This window comes from Struthio camelus, chromosome 5 (assembly GCF_040807025.1).
Source record: "Struthio camelus isolate bStrCam1 chromosome 5, bStrCam1.hap1, whole genome shotgun sequence".
NCBI classification, from domain to species: domain Eukaryota; kingdom Metazoa; phylum Chordata; class Aves; order Struthioniformes; family Struthionidae; genus Struthio; species Struthio camelus.
In genome coordinates, this window is record NC_090946.1 from 5,669,520 (window position 1) to 5,693,917 (window position 24,398).

The 24,398-nt window shown below is 48.2% G+C and overlaps 1 protein-coding gene across 2 annotated transcripts in view; it reads right to left on the reverse strand.

The window, feature by feature from the left end:
• Positions 1-23,715, reverse strand: part of NUP160 (nucleoporin 160) — a 30,831-nt gene extending 7,116 nt beyond the window's left edge. The window contains exons 1-24 of one of the 2 annotated variants that reach the window (XM_068944360.1): positions 23,480-23,715; positions 23,123-23,333; positions 21,351-21,573; positions 20,887-20,965; positions 19,787-19,901; positions 18,397-18,555; positions 17,312-17,389; positions 16,973-17,070; positions 16,008-16,092; positions 15,420-15,488; positions 14,982-15,065; positions 13,893-14,063; positions 13,650-13,749; positions 11,708-11,873; positions 10,961-11,076; positions 10,694-10,854; positions 9,157-9,290; positions 8,755-8,825; positions 6,679-6,838; positions 5,931-6,000; positions 2,494-2,592; positions 1,577-1,696; positions 574-669; positions 369-463 (exon numbers count right to left, since the gene is read on the reverse strand). In XM_068944360.1, coding sequence (XP_068800461.1) covers positions 369-463; positions 574-669; positions 1,577-1,696; positions 2,494-2,592; positions 5,931-6,000; positions 6,679-6,838; positions 8,755-8,825; positions 9,157-9,290; positions 10,694-10,854; positions 10,961-11,076; positions 11,708-11,873; positions 13,650-13,749; positions 13,893-14,063; positions 14,982-15,065; positions 15,420-15,488; positions 16,008-16,092; positions 16,973-17,070; positions 17,312-17,389; positions 18,397-18,555; positions 19,787-19,901; positions 20,887-20,965; positions 21,351-21,573; positions 23,123-23,333; positions 23,480-23,682 — 2,963 coding nt within the window. In that variant the 5' untranslated portion in view covers positions 23,683-23,715. The remainder of the gene's footprint in view (positions 1-368; positions 464-573; positions 670-1,576; positions 1,697-2,493; positions 2,593-5,930; positions 6,001-6,678; positions 6,839-8,754; positions 8,826-9,156; positions 9,291-10,693; positions 10,855-10,960; positions 11,077-11,707; positions 11,874-13,649; positions 13,750-13,892; positions 14,064-14,981; positions 15,066-15,419; positions 15,489-16,007; positions 16,093-16,972; positions 17,071-17,311; positions 17,390-18,396; positions 18,556-19,786; positions 19,902-20,886; positions 20,966-21,350; positions 21,574-23,122; positions 23,334-23,479) is intronic. The other variant, XM_068944361.1, reaches the window with a different exon arrangement.
• Positions 23,716-24,398: the final 683 nt, after the last annotated feature.

Genomic DNA, 24,398 nt, shown 5'->3' on the forward strand with positions numbered 1-24,398 from the left:
CCCAAGTCCTTTCTTTAACAACTAAATTGATTGGACTCCTAAAGCTTTTCAAAATACAATGCCATCTTCAACTCCTTAGTCATTCTTTCGGCTTTTCTCTGAATTAGCTCCATTTTTTTTTCAGTATCCCCTTTTTGATAGTGCTGATCCCACTGGAACACAGCTACTGATGTTCAGTCCTTACAAGAACGAAGCATGCTTTTTAAAACACGCTTTTGTACAAACTAAAACTGAACCGCTCAACACAGCAGTCATCTCCTGCACTAAAGTATCATCTTCCTTTCACGTTAAAGCAAAAATCGAAAGAGGTAGACACATACGTAGATCCCCAACACAGGTAAATCAAAAGGCATAAAACTGTCACCCACCTGCTTGGATCTGGGTTTTGCGTTAAGGCCACATATGCTTCACTGTTATGTCCTAAATCCAAGTGATGTTTGAAGATGCAGGTCCTCAAAGTAGCCTGAGAGCACCAAAGAGCACGAACCAGCATATTTCAAGTTAAACAATAATTAAAAAAACCTTACCACCTTGCATGGGAAAACATCAAGACGCAAAAGAAATAACGTGTACCTGACTCCTCCAGTCATCTGCTGCTTCCATGATAGCCAGGGTAGCCAGCTGGATGACCAGTTCTGGTAAACCGATCATGTCCAATAAGCGCAGAACCTGAAAATGACAATATTCTAGTGTTGGCTGCAGCAGTACCGAGGAATTGGTGAGGCTGGGGAGGGTTTAGTTTGTTTTTAAGAACTACTCCAGCCCCCGCTAGCCGTAAGAGCGGTCAAAAGATTTTGCCAACGTTTCTAAGCGATTAGATTGAAAAAGGAAAGATTTTGGCAAATCATAAACGTCTGAACCAGCACAACGGGCCCAGGCTATGGCTTTTCTCAAGGATTTCACCTCTGCAGGAGGGAGAGTTTTCTGACTGCTTTAACATTAATAGCTACAACAAAACCCTGTAACAGACACGTAAACAACTCTGTCCCCAAGCACGCACACAACTCTATCAGAGACAGAAGTGCCATCTCCAAGGGCATCTGACAAGTCTTGCATTTTAAAATCAGGGAATCCTTTACAGTAAGTCCAAGTCCCAGCTTGCAGCCTGTCTGAACCATGCTATCACGTGAGAAGAAAGATCCTATCTCAATTTAAAGCCATTAAGTGTAATTTGCCTCAAAGCTTAATAATCTTCCCTTAAGCATACAACTTACATCTGGTCTGGACACGTCTAGCTTCTACTTCCAGCAGCAGGATCTCATCCTGCCTTTTTCTGCTAGATCAAAGTCCTCTGCTATTAGGAAACTAATGGGTGGAAAGTACATAGTATTAGGTACTCGTACTAGTTACTACTAGTTACCTAGTACATTCTAGTCACATCTTTGCCATTCCCCAAAGAAACTACACAGACTGCAGTGAAGTTTCCCAACAGAACACGTTTTTTAAAATCTCAAGTCATTTCCCCTGAAAGGTGAGGACTGAACAGGAAGTCTCTCTCCAAAAAATATCTTTGTGGGATGACTCAGGGCTGACCTGCTTGGTCAGGACCACGTATGTTGGATTGGCTCAGCCATACCTTGTTGTAGTACTGCAGACGTGGAGTGGAGACCATCTCACCTTCCTCAGCTTGGATCAGCCTGTCCAAGAACTCTTCTCTTCCCACCTCTGATGCAGCTTGACAGAAACAGTCCAAAGCCTACAATAACACCAGAAAGTAGCTCGCGTGTGCGCCCCTCGGGGGACTGACTCAGTCTGAAGTCCTGGTGAGAGGACAGCACCGTCCATTCTAGCCCCAACACGTGGGATCTGCTGGCCCCAAGCTAACAACAACTTCCTTAGGAGCAAATCCCACTGTCCCTCCCCAGAGCTGTTCTTGCCCAAAGCAGGCAGAGTTCAACAGATGGACGTTTCTGACTCACAAAGAAGTCGCAAAGAACCAAGGAGAAAAGAGAAGCTGAAGAGACAAGGCTTGCTGTCATTTCTGCAGTCCCTCCTGCACTCCCCAGGTTCTGGTAGCTCCTAAATGATTTGTTCAGGATTGGGCCCATCCTCACCCCCGTTCTGCATGCTCGTCACCCCAGCACCACTGGCACAAAGATACGTACCCTCTCATTCACCCTAGGTTATGCAGCTAGCACAGGCCCTGGTTCCCAGGCCATATCCTCCCCACCTGTACCCCATTCAAGCTTTAACTCTCAGCTGCTACATTCAACAGTCCAGAAGCCCAACAAGGTGGATGTCAGGCTGTGAGCACGCTGTAGGCAGGGGACTGTCCCCAGCACTCTTACCCACGTGTCGTTAGGCAAGTCCAAGCGCTGTGCATGTGCGCTGGGAAATCATCTCTCCCTGCAGCACGAATGCTGACAGCGCGAGCTGCTGATGGGGCGTTGATTCGTGTAAGACTCTACCTGCGTGCTTTCCCCCTCCCAAGGAGAAAGGTTGAGCCCCAGACCCTGGAGGGGAGGCAACGCTGGAAGGAGAACAGCGTCTTACCTTGTGTCCCTCACCCATGACAAGGTAGCACCTGCCCATCATGAAGCAGCAGGAGCCCATGTTCACATGGCACCATGGCTGCAGCAGGCGAATGTACTCCTGCAGGAAGGAACAAGAGTTTTTATGCAGGTCAGCACATACTCGTGACCTGCAGACACCCAGTACCAGAGGAAAGAACAGAGGGTTTAGATCTCTAACCCCAAAGCACTATTTCGGTGGCACCTTTAGCTGCAGCGTTCACAGAAATCCAGGTTGAGGGCTAACTTCCCTGCTCTCTTTGGTGCATGGACAGGGGCAGAGAACCCCCTAATGCTCCTAGCAAACAACCTGCCTTGATTAGCTCCAGTAAAACCTGCTGTAGGGAACCATAAAGGAAATATTATATTGGTGTGCACAGAGCATGAACGAGAGCGTGCATGTGCAAAGGCACCAGGAGAGCAGACAGAGCAGGCATCAAGAGTGGTATTTGTGCAGCAGGCCAGGAGCCCGAGACCAGCTGTGGCATCCAAGGCAGAGCATGGATTCCAGCACCAACTGACAGGCATCGGGGGAGTGCTGATGGCACCAAGGACACACCATGGATAAAGCCACAGCACAGACGCCGGCCAAAACCAGGATGATACAACTCAACCTGGCCCTGCACCTTCTTTGGCAAAACAATACAGAGGCTATAAAACGTCATCACCAATTAAAAAGAAGCTGGAAGACACGATGAAGATGCAATAGCTGGCATCCTTTGTCCTCCATGCCTCAGAAGCGATTCTGGTCAGACCACCAGGACACTTGTCTTGGTGTGCACATGTATAAAAGAACGAGCAAGTGAAATCAGTGACGGAATGAGTATCAGTGAGTGAGTGACAGCAATTTTGTTTAAAGAACAGATTCCACAGCGCTATACTAGCTATTGACACAGCTATGTTAGCTGCCACAGTACCTTCTTCTGAAGGGCTACGAGGGAACAAAAACAGCACCACAGGCTGCCCTGGGAGAGCAGTGTTTGCTCTTCGTATGGAAAGGAAGAGCGATGTGCCAGCCCCGCTAGCAGGACCCCACAACTCAGAGGGAAGGGACATGCAGGAGCCAGGGCCCATTAGTAAAGCCAAGGTTTCACTGGCAGACCTGAACCTTCGCACGTGTGTAAACGCAATGCCACTAGCACACATGCCTTGCCTACCCCAGCCACAGCTCCACCAAAATCCACGTGGTAATGTGTCCTCTGAGCTGGGATTCATGGCTCAAATTAGCCAGCTACAAGAGATAAATCCCACCCCAGACTTGCTCAACAGCTTGTCATACAGAATAAGCAGCAAGGGAGGCTTGGCTCTCATCCCAGGACAGTGAGTTGGTCACTAGACCTTCTCTATGCCTGCCTGTTACTCACAGGATGCTTCCTGTATCTCCACCGCTATTTGGGTCATCGTGTTCGCATTCACAGGCAAATCTGGTGTTAGCTCCCTGAGGTCGATGCACTTAATCCAAGTTTACGTGACCGACTGGGATCAGTAAGCATAATGGAAGGTAGCAGGGGAGGAGGAAGAGCCCACTCCCGCGGAGATAAAAGACTCTCGCATCTCCTCGAGGCAAGTGAGACAAAAGCATTGCAAGGAAATTCAAAGCGTGCTCGCGCCATGAGAGACCGTAGCACTGTGCACAGATGCCAAGAGGCAAAACGACGTTGTCCAAACCATCTCGGCATTTCCTGGCTCAGAAGCTTTGCAGATTTGACATTCTTCTCAGCAACAACATGAACACAAAAGAAAGTAATTCGGCCCCCAAGCGTAAGGGGCTGTGAGAACAGAAGCCCCGCTAAAACGCATAGGAAAAAAACATCTCATTAATAACACCCTGTCTGATCTCAAACACATCAAGGACTGCCATCAGTAGGGGAATGAAATGCGTCACATAGCACTACAGACAAGAAATCATACAATTCAGAATTAGAGCACAAACAAATACAACTACCAAGCCTCTAAAGAGCTCAGGAAGAGACGGTGCAAGAAGTAATGTTTTGAAATATATCAGTCTGTGGAGACACTTGAAAATAAATAGTTTGCTCATACCGCTACTAAGATATTGAATGTGTAGCCAGTGATGGAAAGATTGATGGACATTTCTTACACCACATTTTACTAGGAAGGACGTTTAAGATATAAAATAAATGAGCCCTCCTGAAAGTGTATTTCTGCTGCTATACTGAAGACAGTCTCCTGAAGGCCCAATCTTGAAGCCAATACGCTTGCAACTGTACCACAGAAAGGGTTATGGGGTATACCAGCAGCTAACAGGGGATTAGGTTACAGGTTTGCTATGATACTTCAGCAAGCTCACAAACTACTTGCCCACAGTTTCATACTATCAGACAAGTCCCAGGAGATTGAACTTCTCCATAAAAAGGGTATATAGTAATCCTGAGCATTTCTGCCTGGACATTGTTGAAAACATAGGAAAGACGAAATCCATAAAGTAGACCATCTTAAATCAACCTGCAACAAACTCGTTGCTGCATTTTCCAGGTATGAGACGCTTAACAAAAAGCCCTTCAGTTAGCAGAAGTTGCAGCGGACACTAAAAGGAAAGAGATGGCTGCATATGGAAGAGGAAAGAAGTTTGCTACCTTACATTTGTTTACTGTGCTGATATTGCAGTGGCTATGACATAAGGCAAAGATTTCTGATAGCTCTCCAAAAGAGCTGTTCCTTAGAGCTGATTTCATCTGCAGGGCAAACTTCCAGCCCATCATCTCCAGAAAGGAAAATGGGAGCAGAGAGCTTGGGAAGATTAGCTCACATCTGAGCTTAGAGAGCAGCGACTATGGGAAAGCAGAATGAACTCTGACGACTGCAAAGACGCAGCCTTGTGTAGACAGGGCCTTTCTAAGTGGAGGTCAGGCAGCTGTGAATGGAGATCGCATTGTGTTACACCTCTACATCAGCCAAGGTGCAGACCTGCTACTGAAAAAAGAAAACCCGCGCACGGCAAGAGACTATTGTGCTCGCTGCTCTCTTCTTTCAGCTCCCGAAGGCAAAAACTGCACTGGTTTTGAAACCTTAGCCGGAATGAGGCACTCCAGTAACACCTTCCATCAAGGAATAGAGCCACGACACGCTCCAAGTGAAGTGAAGTGAAGACAGGTCTCCCAAAGAGATTGCTCTTGGGCAAGAATCAAAAGCGGCAGCTGATGCAACAATCTCTCTATGTGCAAGGGAAGCAGTAAAGCTACTGCTAGGAAAATTGCGCGCACACAGTGCTAAGAGACTGTTCTTGAGCGACACCATCCCTTCGTGGGTCCTTGCCGACTCCAGGGCACGTTTGCATGCCAAGCTGCTCCTGGCCCCAGTAGTGCTTTTCCAGCTGTGCAATACAAAGTAAGGCATTTGGCATTTTCCAGAGTTTCATTGCACAAGCATTGTTAGAGAGAGACAGAACGAAGCACTCACCTGCAGCTGGGTGTACTGACAGCTCCCCATCAAACACTCTGGAAAGAGGAAGCCAGGATTGCTGGGCCACCTGAGCAGAGGTTAAGGAACAGAGCAGAATCCAGTCTGGAGAGCTCGAAGCAATAGCCTGAAACTGTGTGCCTCTCTCAGTTTGTGGGGGGAAAGGAGAGAAGATTAAGCTGCTCTTTACACAACTCGTTATTCTGTAATAAGATTTATCCATATTAGAGCAAAACCATTAGTACATCTAATCCACAGCTACCCAAATCCTGTTACCCTTCCAAATCTCCCAGCATCACTTCTTGCCAGGGCAAGTTTCTAGAAGTGTGGGGCTTAAAGTCAGAAATTCAAATCCGTTCTTGCGCACCTAAACAGCACAGATTCCGTGAAACATTAAATACCCACAAACCCCGCAAAACACTAACAACAGGCACTTGGTCAGGAGACTTGTTTTGGAGATTTGGGTTTGGAAAACGTCGCTTTTGAGACTGCACAAGGTGCTGGTGGAGATGGCCAACTTACCGCCCCACCACCCTAACCCTTCTTCTAGTCCCAACCCTCCTCTCACAAACCTGCCCACACGTTCAGCCTCACAACTGGATGCGAGGCACAGCCTTCACGCACTCTCGCGGAACTCACGTGGCAGCCCCACACAGGGGCTGCAGCACTGCCGCGCTGCACAAAAACTTCCACTAATTACAGCCCAGCAAGACAGAACATCTTGCCGTGGCTTTACAGCCAAGGATACAGGAGCGGCAGAAAGTCGGCCACTATCGCCGTTATAAGATGGGGCCAATTCAAACTCGTTTCAGCCAAAGAGGTGTTCGGTTGCGAGAAGAGTCGAGATATGATGTGCTTTCTGGCCACTTCCTGGAAGAACAGCTCCACGATCGTTTGAGGGCTGGATACTAAAATACAAGTTAAAGAAACACTGAGAACAGGGCCCATAGCAGACTTCCCACTTTCTATACCAAACTGCTATGCCGGGCTCATCAGCCCAAACATCACAGATTAAGTCACAACAAAATAAAAAGCATGTTCAAAACTGCAATTTGTTGGTTTTGGATTCCTCTTGACACCTGCTGGTTAAGTCAGAGGCGGAAGTAGGAGATCAAAGAGCGACCCACTGCAATGTTTATTAACTGCAACTCAATTATCACACGGAAAAAGAGCTATGCTTTCTCTCGGATTGTGCCATTAGCAATCCACCTGTAGCTTTCCAGCACTACTGAATGCTTTGCAGGGCAGGGCTGAGGGAGTGCTGACTTTGCTATCTGGCTTTGTTCAAATGCCTCCCTTCTCATTCCAGTCCCATCTGGCCAATCTCTCAGTAATTGTTTTCAACGCCTCTCCCCAAGCTGCCACCTCCTTTACATCTTTCCCCGAGTTTTACATATTTTTTCGTGAAGCACAGCAGCCAAACAGGACTTTCCTCATGAACGGGCCAAGAAATATCCCACGACACTGGCACACACAAAGGATATTTTCAATTTCCCTTCAATGCACTGACATTTACTTTGAGGCAACTGCCTCTTGAACCGAGGCTTTCATGGAGTTCAGACTCTGAAGAGCTGAACTCACAAAGAGCACAAATCTCTGAGGCCTGTCAGTAAGTGGAGGTAATTTCTCCCAAACTCACAGCCCTTCACACGTGACACTGCTGCCTCTGTTGGTAACTGAGCTTCCCACATATTTTTCAGCTCTCTCTAAAATGTCTCAACTCTGAAGCGTCATACAAACTACTTTCAGCAGGGCCACCCCTGTGCGTTTGCCTCATACCTTGGTCATCATCTCCTCCTGTAAGCATTTCAAGGAATGCATTCTCCTGCTTAAGTTGCCCTAGATCATCCTCCAATAGAATCTTTCCCCCCCCCAAAACAGCGACTGAAAGCATGTATCTCTGTTCGCCGCAACACTTTTAAACTGTGAATGAATTATCAGCTGCTATTTCCCACTTGTGTTGCTCACAGCTGGTAACTCACGTCTTAACTGAGCTGCAAATTGTCAGAAGCACAGACATGTTCTTGGAAAGTATTCTTACATGTTCTCCCTTCCCTGAGCTGCTGCTTCTGCTCACAGTTGGATAAAGGTGAGCAAGCAGGACAGACCCTGGTATGACCCACTACAGTCACTGTAACGTACGCGAGCGATGGGTGAACTTGGCTGATACTACTGGGCCCAGAATTAATACCATTCAGCTGAGCCAGGCCTTCCCCTCCTGTGCCAGGTGACTCAGCCTGAGAACAAGACCCATGTCTCTGGTATAGAAGGTCTGAGACCAATGCGGCAGGTTTTTGGTTTTTTTTTTTTTTTTTTTTTTTTGGTGGACAGCATGACAAACGGCTCCATGCAAAGGGGAGTTAAAACATGCCATCCATTAGCCCACTGCATTAAGCATTTTCCCTGGGTGGCAAAGACACAGGGGACAACAGCATCCTGATGAGTAACCTCCACTGTAACTCTAGCACTGGTAGGGGGATACACGCTTGAACGTCACTAAAAGGCAAGGCTCTTTCCAGAACAATTTTTCATGCAGCTGGAAAGTTACACACAACCACTTCACTAAAAGAACATTGCTAGGACTGCAAAATCCAGCAGGCTCAGCACGGGAATTGCTGTACCAAAGGGGCTAAACCATCACCCTCAGCCATAGATCAAGCAATCAACTTCCTCTGGAAAGAAAGGCCTGATTTAGAGAGAAGGTGGTCAATCTCCACAATCAGGAAACCCCTCAAGTTAGACTTTTTTGACAGATTCCGCTATCAAGCTTAAAGAAGTATAAATAACAAAAACTGAGCGCTGATAAACTGCGGATACATCTTACCTAGTTTATGAGGTGTTATGGCAGTAGTGTCTGCTAACTCCAGTACAGACAGATGCTGCAGATTAGATTCCCTAGAGAAGAAAAAGTCTTCAGTGAAACGACAACAAAAGGCATCTCCTGCTTTAAGCATTCTCATTGTTCAACTCCCATCACTCCTACCACCGAAAGAGGCAACGGTGCATGGAGCACTGGACCCTTACACCATAGAACTGGCATCATAACTGTAAGGAGTCAACCCTAACATAGAAAATGGCAAAAAAATAAAACCCAAACAGCACAGCCCGACTCCTACTGTGAGATTCCCTCAGCAACCACCACTTTCTCCTACCAGTAAGGACATTTCAGGAGGATTTAGCAGGAACCCACGTCCATCACAGACGGAGCGGAAAGGTAGAGACTTACAGCGTGTCAACAGGGACGTCCGACGCGAGGCACTGGCTTGCCCACCTGATCAGATAGTACGACAGGAGCAGAGGAGAGGTGCGGTGCAGCAGGTCCTGCTGAGACTGGAACAGCTGTCCCCCTCCCATAACCATCTGCAAGGAAACCACAGAGGTTGGCACACCAAGAGGCCAAGGCCAGAAAGCAACAGCAGGACAAGGACAATCAGCAAGTTTTATATCAGGCTCAACTCATTCCTCCTGCTAACGTGAAGGTGGCCAAGAGCCCGGCAGCCAGCCACACCCACTCGGACCACCAGCGGTACTCCTGCACGTACCAGAATTACCCAGACACAATTACGGTGTCACCTTAGTACTATGGGACGAACAAACTCTTCGGGTGGCTCAGACCACATGAGGAAAGTTTAACAGCAAACCTACGTGCATAAGGATTGCTTCTCTACATGCAAACACCAGCACCACACTCGCTGGGCCTCTGATATCAGAGACACCAGCAAAGAGGTGCTTTGCGCTGCTGTGACAATGCTGCTTAGAGGGAGAAAACAGCTTTGCTACAGAGACCATCTCCCAGCCTGGCTCTGCTGTCCAGGGACTGCATTTCTTCATGCTCCAGCCAGAAGCAGCATGGCCAGGTGACGCGGAAGGGAAAGCAGTCCACGCTTGTGAAGGACATCGGTGTGTCAAAGAGGGGAAAACAACAGTTCCTAACCAAGTGAGCAGCAGAGGTCACATGCCTTACTGGTCTGCGAGAAAGCCTGGCTCCAGAAGGACACCTTGCAACATGCTCTAAGTGCTACCAGGGTGACCTTATCCAGGAAGAAGGGAATTTCTTTTAAATCAAGAAACGAAAGCAGTAATGATTCCAAGTAAATAATATTGGTTTAAACAATGCTGCCCTTGCCTGGAGACCCGTTCCCATCCCTTGTGTTCTACTCAAACCACCAGCACAACCGCTTGCGCGGCCGCAAGGATCAACCCAGACCAATCTACCACAGTCATAAACACAGCTGCCACCACAGCGGCTGCTTACGCTGGCTGAAGCAGCCCTCACACAAAACATGAAATCACAGCCTTTGCATAAATGCCACTGCCATGATACAAAGGTGCTGTGCGCTGTGCTGTCAGAGAACAAGGCCACAGTTGTCAGGTTGGGCGTTCTAGGCCGCGCAGTGGCGTGGGAGCGATGGGGAGTAGATGGAAGAACTGTATGTGCTCAGGCAGCGCTGTTTCGAATCAGAGGCTGCAAATGATGTCCTCCTCTCACGGAGGGGAGCAAAGAACGCTTTTCCTGGATTACTATTTCCTGGATACTCAGTACGGAAACAGGGAGTTAGCAAGCGTCAGCAGCGCGCTGCTTTACTTCGGATGACAAAGTCACTGCATAAGAACAGGGCTTGCGAAAGCCTTTTGCTGGTTCCAACAGCCTCCAGGGTTTTGTTGGAGGAGACACAGCTCGGCATCTGGGTTTGGCGTTCAGCCAACGCCAGAAAGATCAAAGCACCGAGAGCACGCTTGGTAGCTTCAAGAGCTATACTCACAGGATCTCCAAGCCGCAGTAACAGCTGTTGGAGGATCAGCAGGTCCCGACAGATCAGGAAACGGATCGTGGCAATCTTACATACCCCCCAGCAAACCACATTGACAGCAGTACCGCTACCATACAGCTGGGTGAGGTTCATGCGCATATTTAGAGGCTGAGCTGAAAGGCAAAATTACTGGGATAAGCGTAGGAACTAGACCAACAAGAACCCTTGCTGAGCTGCTGCTGCCTTCCTAGACTGAACACAGCGCCGTAGAGTTTTCACCTCTTTCCGTGTCAGCGTCCGTCTCGTAGTCCATTTCTCGGATAAGGACTCCTATGGCGTGGATCGGGTTTCTGATCTCCTGCAATTTGCTGTGAATGTCCTCCATCACGTTTTCTCTGCAAAGACAAAGAATTAATTGACAACATGACATTTGAATTCAAGAGGGTTCTTTCTCCTCCCTCGGTGATCCTCTCCGGAAGGGAGCGTATCTGATCAGCTTGGACATTCCTAAAGGGAATCCTCTTCTGGCTTTGAGTTTTATTACAGTGCCTGCAGGGATCAGTCTATTTATTCCACTCCCCCAGGCTACCAGGAAATAACGGTCAGATAGCTGGCATTCCAAAGGGTAATGATTTCAGGAGGAGGTTAGCACGCTAACCGCAGCGCTTGACCAAGGCTCTGACCTCTACTTAGGGTGCGCAGGCACTTGCTTTCACACTGCAAAGAGGATCACCAAACCAGAACTCAAGAACTCAGCTCTCCTGCTTCACATCTCGCCCGAGAGTTGCTAAAATTTCTGCTCAGGAGGGCCCAGGGAACAGCAAGAGGGTTCTGGAAGGAAAACTCCACTAGCAACACCAACATCCATGTTCCCCCATCTCTGAGGGGGCCTGAAGAAGCCTCCTGCAGCACAGGAAAAATCCACGCACCCCCAGTTGCATGTTGACGCCAAAGACTGCTGCAGACAATCCCTCTTCAGGCTCCCCTACCTCTTCATAGGGGAGTTTATGTAAAATATCTCCTTACGTGTCATTAGCTATCAAGTCCTCCAGGATCTGCTCTGCAGCCTTTTCTGGAGGCTGGAGGCGGGAGCAAGCCATTTCCATTATGAATGCCATTTCCATGGAAATTGATTCTCCAATCAGTCGAAGGCACTGGACAAGACAGACAACATCACGAGACATCTCCAAATCTGTAATGAAAGAATCTAACTGTATATTCACAAGAGATTGCAAAATGAAGGTGGAAGGACCGTTCAAAACCAAATCAGTTCAGCTCATCTCAGAAAGCTACTAGCAGCAGGTTAGTCTCAGTCCTGCTTGTCAGATTGACCCTTCACTGCTAACTACGAGGCCAAATTAAAATTTAAGAGCTGACAAGGGAAAGATTTGTGCTTTATTATTTGGAATAATAATAACCACTAATGCAACAATAAAACACTTAAAGTAAATTCAAAGATTTTTCTTCAGCTGCAGGTAGAAAGGAAATAATTACTACAGTGTAAGAGCAAAGGAAACCAAGAGCAAATGGCTCACATAGCTTAGTTCTAATTTCTCTCTCAAGCAGGAAATACTCATATTGTAGCAGTTATCCGTTTGCAGCCTGACACCTCAGGAGGATTTTCATATTCTTAGAAGTAATCTGAACACTCACTTTTGAGGATTACAGGATAAATCACTGGTTTGCAATACATTGTATATATTTTTTTAGAGATTAAGTAACATTTCTTCTGAAGCGTGAAATGGACAGGGCAGAAACTGCTAGCCTCCTAAGAAACATTGCTCTCCAGGCCTCCAGCTTTCCTTCCAAACCCTGGAGAATTTCTGAGGCAGAAATAGCTCAACCAAATGGATGATGATTCTTAAAAATATATAAATAAATAGAAAAAAAAAATCCACTCAAGCATGAAAGTGGAACTTAGGTAACATTTTCCGTTGCCTTTTGCTTTGCAAAACATGTGATCGCATGGCTAGCAAAGCATAGAGGGCAGTGTGGCAACAATATCAAGTTTTGCATTCCATAGCATTTACTTCCTGGAGGCAGGGAATTGCATAGTCCTTCCTCACAGCTTACATGAAAATATTTATGCAAAACCATTTTGCTTAAAATCAACAAATGAGTTTGCAAAGCAGCACAGTTGAATCCAGGGTACCAGAGTACCTATAGGATTACAGGTTTCCTTCTCATCCATAACCTTTTATAGTTTACTCCATCAGCAAGATGGAGAGGCTGGGGAATTCTATACAACAGGACCACTCGCATCAAGTCAGAGTAGCTCTTAAGGATCCTGATGGGGATCGCAAAACTGAGCAAGCATCCAACTGAAGTAACGTAAAGAAGAACTCATATAAGGGATCACCAGCTGTAGCGGGACTGCGTGTTTTTGATGGAACTGCCCCTCCTGGCCTGGGCTTGAATCCACCTGGCAGCTTTTAGAGAATCAAGCAACGATTTAGGGGATAGAAAACTGAGCTTCCAAATCCTAATCTCCCCAGCAGAACTGAAGAACTTGCCAGCACACTATTGAGCTCAGTGCTGGCAGATCTATCCCACAGAGGGTAGACATGAAGAAGCCATCAGTTAACATCTCTGGAGCCTGCACAGGTACTCTAGAACGCCACACGGGCAAAGAACCACACCAACGCAGATGCCTGTCACTGAGCAACATGCGTCCTGAAATCTAGGATTCTTCCTTTTTAAGTTATGTGAAATGAGCCAAAGCACGTTTTCAGCCTTGTCACATAATTTTTAACTCCTGGTCTGAACATTATGGCAGGTCTTGCAAAATAAAAATTACCACAAGCACCAAAATAAGAAAACAAAGTTAGAACCCACGCAGACAATCATAGAGTCGGGAGCACTTCAAGGAGCCACTATGCAAACTCCCGCGTTCCCCTGCCTAGGGCTTCCCTGGCACACAGTATTTCAGAACCCAGCAATGAAAGAGCCTCTGCATCTCCTCACTTACCATCAAAGATGGCAGCATCATCCTCAGTCAGCAGGTGCTCACTAGAGAGCAGATAGAGATGGTCCACCATGGAGCAGGGCACGAGGAAAGACAAGGATCCCTAGGAAGGTAAGGAGAAACCCATTCTTTGAGCTCCCCAAATCCACGCCTCAGTCAGAAGAACATGCTACAGTTCCCTGGAGGTCATTGCTTCAATTGGCCACACAGGCCTAAGAGCCCAGAGCCACTTCTGCTCAGCCTCACCTTCTTCAGAAGGCACACCATGTTGGTATAGGGATTCAAGTGCAGCGCCAGAGGCCGGGAGAGCGCTTCTTGGTACTGAAGGCAGCAAGCATAAAACTTGGACCAGAACTCCACCTGCAGCTGCCAAAACTCTTCCGGGGAGCACTCGTATTCTGTCGCACTGCTGTGGAACTGGTAGGACCAAAACAGGACTTCAGATGAGAACAGGCAGCGACCAAAGAGAAAAACTGTAGTGCTTGGACCACAATTTTGTCCCTCATGACCGGTGTCATACCTTTACATGGTTAAGGGTTGATAAACACCAGTCGGTTCTTTTCCCCACCCCCTTACAGACAAAATTACTTTTTTTCCCCCCCCTCTGGCACTGAATTACACAGCAAGCGAACAAGGCCCACAAGAACCACTTCTATAAAAGCCTATATAACGACGCATCAGTAGCGTCAAAACAAAAAGCAGCGTTGCAAATCCTTTTAAAAATATCATGCAAGACGACTGCTATAGAGAATATATAAAATTGCCTTCTTTTTTTGAACTTCCTAGCCATAGTGCGAAGAGCCCCAAGCATGAACTGCCTGTAGGACTGCTGGCTTAGAGAATCAGGCCTATGAGAGTAAAATCTGGACAAGCAGAATAAAATGGGGGAAATTCAGAGCCAAAAGGACAGCAAGTTGATTTTCAAATAGGTTTCCCTAGGTCCCCTACAGGTGCCCCAGACTCAGATACATCTCCTGGTACCCAAAATTATGAGCAATAGGTCTGTGTGCTGCTAGTCAGCACCCAGGACAGGGTGCTGGAACAGGCAGCACAGGCTGTACGACCAGCAGGACTCCACGCAAAGCGTATCCAGGGAGAAGAAAAGAGTGAAAAATCCAGCAAGAAGAATGGACTCCAGAAAGGAAACAGGGAATGTTAAAGCCAAGCAGGAAAGAGGGAGATCTTTATATCCTTAAATAAATAAGTAACTCCCTTAGAGAGGCCCAGAACAAAAAAAGGCCTTGGGTCACTTGTGCATCTCATTTAACTCCGCCGAATCATCTAAATGATACATATGGCGGATGCATGAACAAAAGATAACAGGAAAAGTCTTACCTCACTTTCCACAGCTAAGGTAACCTCTTTTTTTAACTCGTCCCATGTCAGATCCAAGTGTCTGTCAGTTCCTTGAGAAAAGATCTAAAAAGCAGTACAGCAAACTTTTACTTTAAACCAAGAGACTTGTCTCCCCAAGTTTCAGCAGCACTCAGTGATGTAAAACAAACAAGACAGCACCATCCAGCGCCTTGTTGGACACATATAATAGAAAGACGGCTGGTTGCTAATGCAGGACACGTGGAAGTACAGCCAGCTTCACTCTTTCTATGGAAATGGAGGAAGCCCCAGGCCAACAGACAGCAGAGGCCTGTGTACTGGAGCAAAGAAAGTGCTGCACACTAACACCAGCTCTCTCTTGTACCCTGCTATAGGCTTCCACAGAAGCTTCCTCAGGAGACGCTGAACAGAGAGAGCACCAAACACACTCATACTAACCTGTAAAGCCTTCTGGATAGCTGCATTTGTGAACCGGCCAGGCATAAAGAGATACTCCAGGTAGGTTTCCTGTGAAAAGAACAAGACAGTAATTTAAAGACGGACACATGCCAGAAGGTCAGCATTTAAAAGCTCTGCTTCTAGTCCTTACTTCCATTCTCAAATTCACCCCCAGATCTGTGTTTCTTTCCAGCTTCAGTTCAAAACTCTCCACCTTCTCTAGCTTCTCCCCTTTCACCCGCTTTGCAGTTCCCATAACTGAATGGAGCTTTCCACAAGCTCCAGACTCTGTTTGCATGTTTTGTCTCAAGGCTCGCTCTTAACTGACTTGAAATTCTCCTCTTCCCTCAACTTCTGGCTTCATAACCACGCTCTGTGCTTCAACATTGTGATACTAGAGGCCAAGTCTTGTCCCCTTTAATTTGGAGGAATTTTAACAGGGTAACAAAGGTCAAGACTCAGAACGAGGGTATACATTGTACACTTGAATTGTCCTCATGTTCTGTTAACAAATCTGAGGGGCTGTGGTTGCTTTAAATTCTGGACAGAGAAGCTTCGTTGCTTCTTCTTATTTTATAGTCAGCTCACCCTGGGGTCCTGGTCATGTCGAACCGTCACTTCCTCTTCAGGTAGCGGCTGCACAAAGACCTGGTTCCACTGGCCCGCAACATTTCTGAAGAAGGAAAAAAACAAACAGAAACAAAACCATCAGCTTTGCATTGCAATGCTGCAACACAGAGCCTCTGGAAGCAGTCACCTGAACCAAATTTGTCATTGTCATCCATCATCACAGAATTTAAAGCAACCACAGCCCCTCAGATTTGTTAACAGAGCAACTCTGATCAAGTGACAAACGACAGATTTAGCCAGCAGAGCCTAGTGGTGGCATCCCCATCCCTGAGCTAACAGAACAGGTTGGATTCTTGAAGAGGCTCATCCAAAAGATTCCTTAATTTACATCAATGTTCTCTCCTTCATAGTGCTCGCCAAGTAACTCTTCCTCAGACTGACTGGTAGATTCTTCTGCCTAAACAAGAATACTCACAGCACTTTCTACCCAGTATTTAATTCCCTGGTCTGGCTTATGTTTTAAAAAAAAAAAAAAGTCTACTTTCCCAGTTTCATAAAAATAAGGCGGATGTTTTCAAAAGACCAGTGCTGTGAAAGTAAGATCTTTCTTGGAAGAGACTGGTCAGTTTTGAAGGAGCTATCAGTAGAGTACCACCCTCCCTCTGACACTTGCAGCGGATTCCACTCACAGCAAGCCTGTCTGGCTTTTTACATTTTTCACATTCCTGCAGTTGAGCTGTAGCTTTATAATAAGGCAGGACAAACAAAATCCAAGTAATCTGCACTGCAGGGAAACCCAGCTGTGCATTTGACACAAACACCGCCATAGGAAGAACTAGATACCACTGCATCTTGACTGCAAAGCAGTAGCAGGCCAGCAAAAGCCTGTTGAGCTGCTAGATCAATGCTTTTTTTATCTGCAGTTGCTTGTGAAGTTAGCCCTGCCAGGCTATCAACTCCAGCAATCCAATACAGAAACTCACTGCTCAAAATTGATATATTTCACAACGGTTTGGTTCTCTTCGTTGTGCCACAGCGCCCAGATCTCAGCCGAGGTTAAGGCAAAATCAACAAGAGTCTCCTAGAAGAGACAGCACAGATTTACTTTCTTATCACAAATTCAAGCACAGCAGATAAACACGTGTAGTTAATACTAGTGAAGTGTTCCCCTGATTCACTTAACCACACTTGGAAAAGAAAGTTCTTTATTCACAGCAAAATCCCTAAGTCCAGGCCTCTTTGGAGAGCTCTACACCTTTCAGTAAGCAACCCTCCTTCTGTTACCTCGGTACTTTCTGAGAGAGGCCAGGCTGAGCACTCACCTGAGAGGAGAAGAGCGATGATATGTGGTCAAGGCTGTAGCGGTTACTTTCGGTGCTCACCAACTGGAAGACACAGAACTACAAACATATCTCGTTAAAGTTATTTGCTAAAGAAATGCCAGTAGCTCTGCCAAGAGTCAGCGCACCGTAACTGAACTTGTCTTTCAATTCACGCCTTTTGCCTTGATGTGACAGTCACCAGGCACCTGATGCCAAAGCTGCCTGGTTGAGATCAAAAAGGCCAAGCAGAGCACACCACGCACTGACTCGTCTTGGCACACACAAGCACGGATCTAAGCAAGCCAACCTTCTATGCCATGCACTGACAGCAGCCTTTTTAGGAAGGACACCTTAATTTCTATCCTGAATTTGAAGGATTTCTAGCCCTCTTTTGAAAGACTGCAACAGAAAAATAACGACTATAACACTCCTGGTTACTGCTAATGACAAGATGATGCGCTCAAGTAAGGGGAGTAAGGTGGAAAAAGCCCTGCATCCTCAGGTCACTTGCTGCAAACCAAGCTCTGCATGTTCTGACGAGAGCGAACACAGCACTAGAAGGACAGCAGAAGTTTGAATACCCTGGAGAATTGAAAGGGTAAGCTGTCCAACAGATGAGTGCTGTCATTTCTGTTCTGCTAAATTTATTCACCACACGAAGCTGGAGTTCTACAGTAGTCAACGTTTGGCAATGCATAGCGCTACATTTGTACGCTCCCAGGAGCCCAACATAAATACGCTATTGGCGTTTCCATGCTTTTGGCTACTTTCAGACCTCTCGCTTTCCCACGGCAAAAACATGCTTTCAGGATCCTACCGGAACAGAAGGTGAACAAGTGAACTAGCACTCACAGATCAGCTTAGTCCTGCAGGGAATTCTACTCCCAAAGCAAGGGCACGTGTGTCTTGCAGTGTTTTGAGAGCACAAATGTTTGTTCAGAAAGTAATGTTTTCTCCAGAGGGTCAGACGTGAAACTTTACTATTTGTTGCCTCACGCGCAAACTCAAACCCAACTAGGAAAACGTATTTTCGGTGCATGCCAAGAAGGACACATTTGTAGCAAGGAAACCCCATCGCTCCATACCTGTCCTCGCTTGGGTGCATGCATATACACGCCGAGATAAAGCCCCAGTGACTGCGAGAAAGCCAGTCGCAGACGGTGCCCAGTCCCAGCTGCGAGCCGTAGGTCCCTACTGACCGGCATGAACTCCAGAAGGTCTGCAACCATCAGGCACATTTGATCCTGCCCAAAATAAAGGTATCAGACAAGCAGCATTGGAAAACTCAGGATTGAGAAACTGCTCATCTGCTTCATTCTTCCCCACTTCCCTTCCACTCTGCCCCTCTCTTACCCACCCCCCCCCCCGCCACCTTCTCCCTCGTTAGTCAGATTAGCACTCGTTGCATGGAGCAGGGGCCAGCATGGCGAGGACTGCGCACAAACAGATGAGCTTCCTTGTTTCCCGAGGAAAAAGTTATATATGCAGAAGCCACTCCTATGGAAACATGGACAAGGCAGGCCAAGACAGTGGCCTGTTCAGAGAGGTCTGAAAAGACAGTGGCTGTCAAGAAATCACCCAGTGTTGAAGCTACAACCTCTGCTTTCAGAGAACCCGTGGATTCTGGATTATGTGGCCGTCTCTCCCTCTCCATCACCTCCCGCTCCCTTCGTCTCCATTTGATCCTCAATATCAAGAGAGACTGGTCTGTCCCAATACCAAAAGAGACCGGTTTAAGAACTAGCACATCACCTTCGGTGCTTCTCTGAGCTGCTTTCTGAGGAGCAGCACGTTCAAAGTCTGCACAGATCTTTCCCTAAGGATGCAAGCAAAGGCATCCATACAGGTACCTGAACCATTCTTTAGCTCTGCTTAGCTTTCCCCAACTCACCTATGCTCTCTCCCACTGAGCATGGGCTTTCAAAGTCCAGGCATGTGCAACAATAAAGCTCCCCCCTCCCTCCCTCAACACATGCACACATTCCAGTGCAGATGAGCCATTAAAGCAGTTGTGTTTGGTTGATTAGCTTTGGCACTGATATTCGAAGCAAGTGGCATTCAGCTAGCTGAGGCTTTTATTAACTTCTTGTTGACAAGGAACCACGTTACAAAGATGCTCTTGTTACCTCTAAAACAACCAAAAATCCATTTGGCATGCCTTCTCATCCCTTGAAGGGTTTCTGCCTGCCTTCCTGAATATTCCTGCGAGTTTGCAGATAACCTGCTAATACTACGCTCTGCCTTATGTAAAAGGCTTTGCCGTATAGAAAACTCATCTGCTTTCCAAGTACAACTACAAATGCAAGCTATGATAATCTCCACAAATTGTCCAAATCCCAGCAAGCAGAAGTCGATCTGAAGACAATTTAATGCCAGATCAAATCTATGCCAACCATCCAGCCTTCGTTTCTCAAGCCTCAAGCAGCGAACAACCGCAATGGAAGATGTTACTCCCTGAACCCAGGCCTCACTCACCTTGTAGGACCACATTCTAAGTTTATGGTCCTGGCAGAGAGCAAAGAGAAAGGCATCGTGATCTAGGCAGTGAACAGAGAGGCTGATAGGCAGGTCTGATGGGCCACAGTCACCTCTGAAAATACAAGTATTATTTCAAAGGATTAAAGGAAAAAAAAAAAAAAAATCAAGGGTGCTGCATAGATCCAAGACACACTGTTTCTATCACACTGCATTTAAAATATGGTAAAAAACAAGTAGTGGTCTCAGGCCACAAGGAAAGAAGCCCAAAAAAAGTGCAGCTGAGACAGTAATATACATGAGATACACAAAACACTCATTTCTTCAGTATCACTAAGTGCCCCAGCCCATTCTAAGAGCGCAGGTGCAGGTGGACTAGCAATGCATTAACCCAGCAGCGTTCTGAGGTGGACTACGTTGCTGAGCGTTCGAGATGCAGAGAATCCCACCACACTGATAGCACCAAGAACTTGGATGAACACACTTTTGAAACACCCGCGACAACCTGGAGTTCAGGATCCAGATGGAAGCACCGACGTGACCAGCCCCAACCAACGCACCACCGATGGTCCAAGTCAGGGTGCCAGAGGACTTGCTCCCATTTTTAGATAACAATACACCAGGGCCTAGAATTTGGTTTTGCCCTCTTAGACACCTTAACAGTTACACTCCACAATTGAGCCCCACTGCCTCACAGCATGCCTGGTGTCATCCACACATAACATCAGCTGATCAGGAACGAGCCTGGCATTTTAGAACAAGGACAACAACGTACAACTGTTGTAATCCTTAATCTGCCCTGGCTGCGAGCCATATACTGGGTAAATCCTCAGAGCCGAATTAGTAGATGCAGTATATTCATAGATACAGACACACAGAACGAGCAGGACTCCATTAAGATGAACTAATCCAGCACTGAAGTCCCAACTTCAGCACTGTGCTGGATCCTGTGACCAAGTTACTCAACCTTTTTGACAAAGTATTTATAGATGCTGACTCCTTCGTACTTATCTTTGATTTCAACTAGAAACACTAAGGGTCTCCATGTGAGGGAATAAAAAAAAAAAAAAAGTTCCATTTGTTTGTCACCAAACACTAACCTGATGGCAGTTGGCATCCAACCAGTAAGGAAACGCTGCATCACTGAGCTCTGTTTGAGTTCCACGATTGAAATTGTTCCTTTCAAAAGAAAAAGTAGTATTAACAAATATACCGAGTACTTGCTAACAAGAGAATATACTTCCACCAACAAAGGACTTCACAGATCTGATGTAGAAGGGCACATGGGTGTAGCGAAATTATGAGATAAACATGACAAAAATTGAAATCAGCTGAAGTCCAAAACTAGAAGAGGGACGTTACTGGACAGGCTGAGATGTACCAGCACAACTGCAAAGACCACAGTGACACACACACACACACACAGAGCATATCCTAAAGCATATCCAGGACGGAATGGGTGTTTCTGTCTAGACAAGGCTATTTGTTAGCGTGCAGGATAACACTAAACCGCGCTCCATAAAGATATAGATTTATGAAGACACAGCCTGTTCCCACTCCTTACCAGGTGCATCGTGAGGAGGCAGCTTAAGGACAAAGATTCCTCCCGAAGCAGAGGGTAGAGCAAAGAGAGCCTCTCCCTCACTGCTAAGCCAAGCCGCTGAGGCAACAGAATTAGATGCTAGGCCTGGCACGTTGGGAATCATGTAGTAATTTGAAGGATCTCTGAAGTTGACTTTGCCAATGTCTGTAAACACGGACTGCATTTGGCTCTCTGTTATCAGCTCCTGGAAACGGGAAACAGAGAAAGGAGTACCAATCCTCAACACACACACACAGCCACAGAAAAACACCAGTGGAACGACACTTGCAACTCTGCTACTTTATAAAAAGGATCTTTCTGGTAAGACCTCTCTGCTCACCACCACTTTTGGCTTCCCTTACGTTTAACCCATGACCATTTCTCTTTAAGAGCAGAGAGTGAAAGGATTTAAAAACCTGTAAGTTTCTAGCAGAACGCTCTCTCCCTCCCTGACATATGCTAACATCCCCAAAGGAGTCCTGCAGTCCTACTTCTATCGGCTGCTGTGAGAGAATTCATAACAAAACATTGGTAACAGGTCCCAGAAAGAAAGCAGCTCTGCAAAAGCACAGCATCACCGCTTGGAAATGCTCTTTTGAACCCTAAATGCAAGAGATTATGATTTCTCCAAGAGATACCCAGAGGTCACACCAGGATGGATACATGCAACGTAATTTTTGCATAAGATCCATCTTCCACGTGCAACAAAAAGAGATTATATACCTTACTATTTAAACAGGACAAGTTACACACCCGCCCAAGCCGTCTTTCTCTGAACTGCTCAGTTCCTACCTCCAAATACCATTTTGGCCCCTGTGTCACGATGCCTAGCCTAAGACCTGCAAAGAGCAAATACAACACCAGAACAAATACACGCGCAGCAACCATAACCAAAGGCTAGAGACAAGCAGGATGAGGAGCTTGCCAGAGTGACACCAAGCCACTCTAACACTATAAATATGGAAACACTGTAAATCTTATTCCAATGACCAGTGCCTCATCCATGCACGCAGTCTGACTAAATTCAGCTCTACAGGAAGTGAGAGATTCCTTGATTTTTCCTCCAAACTGACAGATACTTTTTCCAGCAGTTTTCAGTTCCACATAGAGATCTACCTTGCACTGATGAACAAACTTGCTGTATTTGGCCAAAAATTAGAGGACTTGTGAGTTTAGCATTTTATAACATCTAAAAAGCAGTTCAGCTAGAAAAGTTAGGAGGTCACTTGAGTAAGAAATTAAACCACTAAACTAAAGAGACGTCCCTAAACTGACACTGCAGCTCTGCGCCTCTGGAAACACCAGAGGGTTCCAGCACAGGATACAAATCTTGATCACACAGCTATGAAACAAACTAATTTACTAAGAAGAAATATTCAGACTGCCGTGGATCTGTGTGCCCAACTCCAAAAAGCACAGGAAGAGCTCTGCTTTGTATTCGTTAGCAATCTAGCATAAATGTTTCTATACCCAGTCAGCCCCTATGACCCAGGCATGACGACCGCAGTGTGGCGTCACCAGGTTTGCAGGATGCCCAGCAGCAGTGCTGGAAATACCACGACGTCCCCACCTCGATGGGAAACACCCTGAGGTCTTTGCTATCTCGCTACTCATTTAGGTGCTGTCCTGAGGGCTCCCGGCTCTGCATACTTGCAGGACGGAGCCGGGTGCCTGGCATGGCAGGAGGCCCTGGAAGCACCTGCACGCCATGCCTACGCACAGGACCTCCGGGAGAGGCAGGTGCCGGTACTCACGCTGCGGTACATGCGGGCAGGGTGCGGCAGGAGCAGGCGGTGCACGGTCTGGGCAGTGGCGAGAAGGATGACGAGGTGGCTCTGCACTTCGCACACGTGCACGCCGCCCGGCAGCAGCGGGCAGCCCTGGATGCGGAGCCGCACGGCGTTGTTGAGCAGGTTGATGTCCAGCGACTCCTCCACCAGCTCCACCTCGTCCCCCGACGTGGTCCTGCGGGCAGAGCAGGGAGGGTATGGGGAGAGGCGCGGGGGCCCAGCTGGCGGCACTGGAGAGGCCCAGGCCCAGGCCGCAGGGCGAGGGCAGAGGCCGAGGCCGCCGGAGCCGGGGGGGGGGAGGGCGGGCCCGGCCTCACTCACCAGCGTATGAAGCGGTTCCTGGTGACGGCGGCGAGCTGGGCGCTCTCCTGGTAGCAAAACCCGCCGGCGCTGTCGCCGTAACGGCCGGCGGGGGCCGGGACGGTGCCCGGCGGGCTGAACACCACCTCCCGCACCCGCCGCGGCGGGCCCCGCGCCGCCCCGCTCAGCTCCAGGCAGCTCCGCTCCGCCAGCGCCGCCGCCATCTTCCGCTGCCGCCGCCGCCGCCGCCTCCTGCCTTCCCGCCCGCCCGCCGCGCGGGGCATCACGGGAAAGCGGCGCCGCGGGGCACCACGGGAAGCGGGCAGAACGGGGTGGGGGTGGGGGGAAGCAGGGGCCGAGGCAGGGGGAGAGGGGCTGGGAAATGGGGAAGGGGGTCTGGGAGAGGGGCTGAGGGAGAGGGCTGGGTTAAGGGACCTGGGGGAGAGGGGCTGGGAGATGGGGGCTGGGGAGAGGGGCCAGGAGAGAGGGGCTGGGTTATGGGGCCTGGGGAAGGGGGCCAGGGGAGAGGGGCTGGGGAGAGGGGTGGGTTATGGGGCTTGGGGGAGAGGGGCTGGGAGATGGGGGCCAGAGGAGAGGGGCTGGGGAGAGGGGTGGGTTATGGGGCCTGGGGAAGGGGGCCAGGGGAGAGGGGCTGGGTTATGGGGCCTGGGAGGAGGGGGCTGGGGAGAGGGGGCCAGAGGAGAGGGGCTGGGTTATGGGGCCTGGGAGGAGGGGGCCAGGGGAGAGGGGCTGGGGAGAGGGGTGGGTTATGGGGCCTGGGAGAAGGGGGCCAGGGGAGAGGGGCTGGGGCCTGGGGCAGAGGGGCGAGCGCAGGGGGGAGAGGTGTTGGGATATGGGGTTTGGGGAAGGGGGCCAGGAGGAGGGGGACCGTAGCCGGGGAGAGGGGTTTGGAGCCTGGGGGAGAGGAGCCGGGACCCAC